The 2,214-nt window shown below is 33.0% G+C and overlaps 1 protein-coding gene across 1 annotated transcript; it reads left to right on the forward strand.

Annotated features, from left to right (window-relative positions):
• Positions 1-977: 977 nt before the first annotated feature.
• On the forward strand, positions 978-1,559 carry LOC149537355 (protein DMP4-like). Its single transcript, XM_089801726.1, has one exon. The coding sequence runs from the start codon at positions 978-980 to the stop codon at positions 1,557-1,559; it is 582 nt and encodes a 193-aa protein (XP_089657852.1).
• The last annotated feature ends 655 nt before the right edge of the window (positions 1,560-2,214 follow it).

Genomic DNA, 2,214 nt, shown 5'->3' on the forward strand with positions numbered 1-2,214 from the left:
TTATATTTTAATTTTAAATATAATATATAACATAAGAAATTTAAACAACCTTAAAACATCAACATCAATATAAATCTTTACTCATTACATTTATAAAACACATACCATATTCATTGCGTAGTCTACTTGAATATAAAAACGATGAAGGAAGGTTCAAGCGTTCTTCTTGGGAAATTTCATTTCAAAACTTCCAACCAACCAGTCCTTCAAACTCAAAAACACGAGAACCCAAACAAACACTGATTTTCATCGCTGAGAAATGTTGTAATGAAGATTCCAACGACTTCTGTCATTAAAAATCTTCAGTCTCAAGATAAAATTAAGGATTGACTGGGTTTTTAGTATTAGCAACTAAAGTAAGATTCAAACTTATTATTTAATGTCCTCTCTTACAAAATATAGTAAATGCATATGATAGATAGGCCCTTCCCAGCATAATAATAACACGGTAATAATTTTAATGTTTTGGAATGATTCTAAGATATCTGTCTGGTCAGCTTATTCAATCTACCTATATACGGACAATTCAGCATAGTGAACAGATCAACCATATTAATTTCAATATAATGAAAAGATCAACCATAATTACCATTTCAATGATTTGGAAAGACGGACCATATCTATGTCGTATCAATTATAACAAATACACGGGCAGGTAAGCTTTTGACTACCTATATATTGAATTTTTTAGAATAATTATCTGCAATTCAAAGGGTGAACATCATACTAGGTCATGACATGCAACGTAGAGGCGGTGTAATAAAAACACAAAAGTCTGTTTTACATATTATTATTTTTGATGAATAGTTCTTTTCTATTATAAATAATATACTAAGATTACATTATTATTTAACAACCACCATGGCCTTTAAAAGACAAACACATCAATTTCATCTTCACAAGATTTTCCTTCCCTTTGTAAGTGGAGTAAGTGGACCTCAAAATCTCTGGTGGAAAATTTAAACCAGCAAAGCAAAATGGGAGAATCTGATAAATCTTCTTCAAGCGAGACAACAATGACCAAGGTGGTGAATTGCACATTATCTTGTGCATCAGATATTGTGAAGGTATTGCCAACTGGAATTCTATTTTTATTTCAGGTTTTCTCTAACCTTGTTTCCAATAATGGAGACTGTACAAAATCCAATAAGTTTCTTGTTGGAATAATTTTGGGAATTCTTGGGATTGCATGTTTTGTTTTGTCATTGGTAGACACCTTCACAGACACCAAAACAGGTAAATTGCATTATGGGATTGCTACCATTAATGGGATAGCCACGGCTGGTAAAGTCAAGCCTTCTACCGAATCAGAGTATAAAATGAAGCTGAAAGATATATTTCATGCACTTTTGGCAGTTGGAGTATTTAGTGGTATGGCTCTCACAGACAAAAACATTGTGCAGTGTTTGTATCCCTCTGCAGAAAGCAAAAAAGAGAAGATGTGTAAGGCTCTCCCTGTTTTTATCAGTGCAATCAGCAGTGCGATCGTAGTTTTGTTTCCTTCCAAACGCCAAGGAATCAGCTGTCCGGTTACCTCTGGAACTACATCAACGACATGAGGCCGGAGTGTGGTGGCATTGAGAAGGCATTCTTTTGCTACTGGGAGACTAGCATTTTCCCGCAATAATCATGGTTTTTCTATAAAAAAATTGGCTCCCATTTGGTTTCTACGTTGTACCTATTCTATTATTAGAGTTATTTATTGTAACTATGTGATCACCTTCTGTATGGTCAGTTATTTAAAATGAATTGCCTAGTTATTGCATACATCAAGGGCACAATTTCCTTGATTTCTTTCATAGTTCAGCTTCTATTGTAATCTTCACCATAACGTAGAACTTTAATAGTGGTTTCATCTTTTGATATTCATGCATTCTTTATAATATAAATCATGCACTAGTTCCATATCATTTTTCATCATGGAATGAGAGATTTGTGTTATTTTTAGTTCTTTTTTAAAAAAAAACTTCTGCAGAGATATTTTGTCTTTCATTTCATCTAAGTAGTTAAGGTTACACATTTCACATGTTATTAGAGCTAAGGCTGTTAGGAAAAGAAATGTAATTTTTTGTTTTCACGTATTGAAGATCAAAGTTCCCCAAGATGGAATTTATAGTGTGTTTATTTCTCATGTCATTATCTCAAACGGAAGCCACTAATTCTTATTAGGCCCTCACATAGGCTTGCATTAAAAAATAATGGCATTAGAGTAGG

This window comes from Cupressus sempervirens, chromosome 9 (assembly GCF_028749045.1).
Source record: "Cupressus sempervirens isolate cs-2001-9-10 chromosome 9, ASM2874904v1, whole genome shotgun sequence".
Taxonomy (NCBI): Eukaryota; Viridiplantae; Streptophyta; class Pinopsida; order Cupressales; family Cupressaceae; genus Cupressus; species Cupressus sempervirens.

Coding starts and splice junctions, on each gene's coding strand:
- LOC149537355 (XM_089801726.1), top strand. CDS start 978: ATGGGAGAATCTGATAAATCTTCTTCAAGCGAGACAACAATGACCAAG.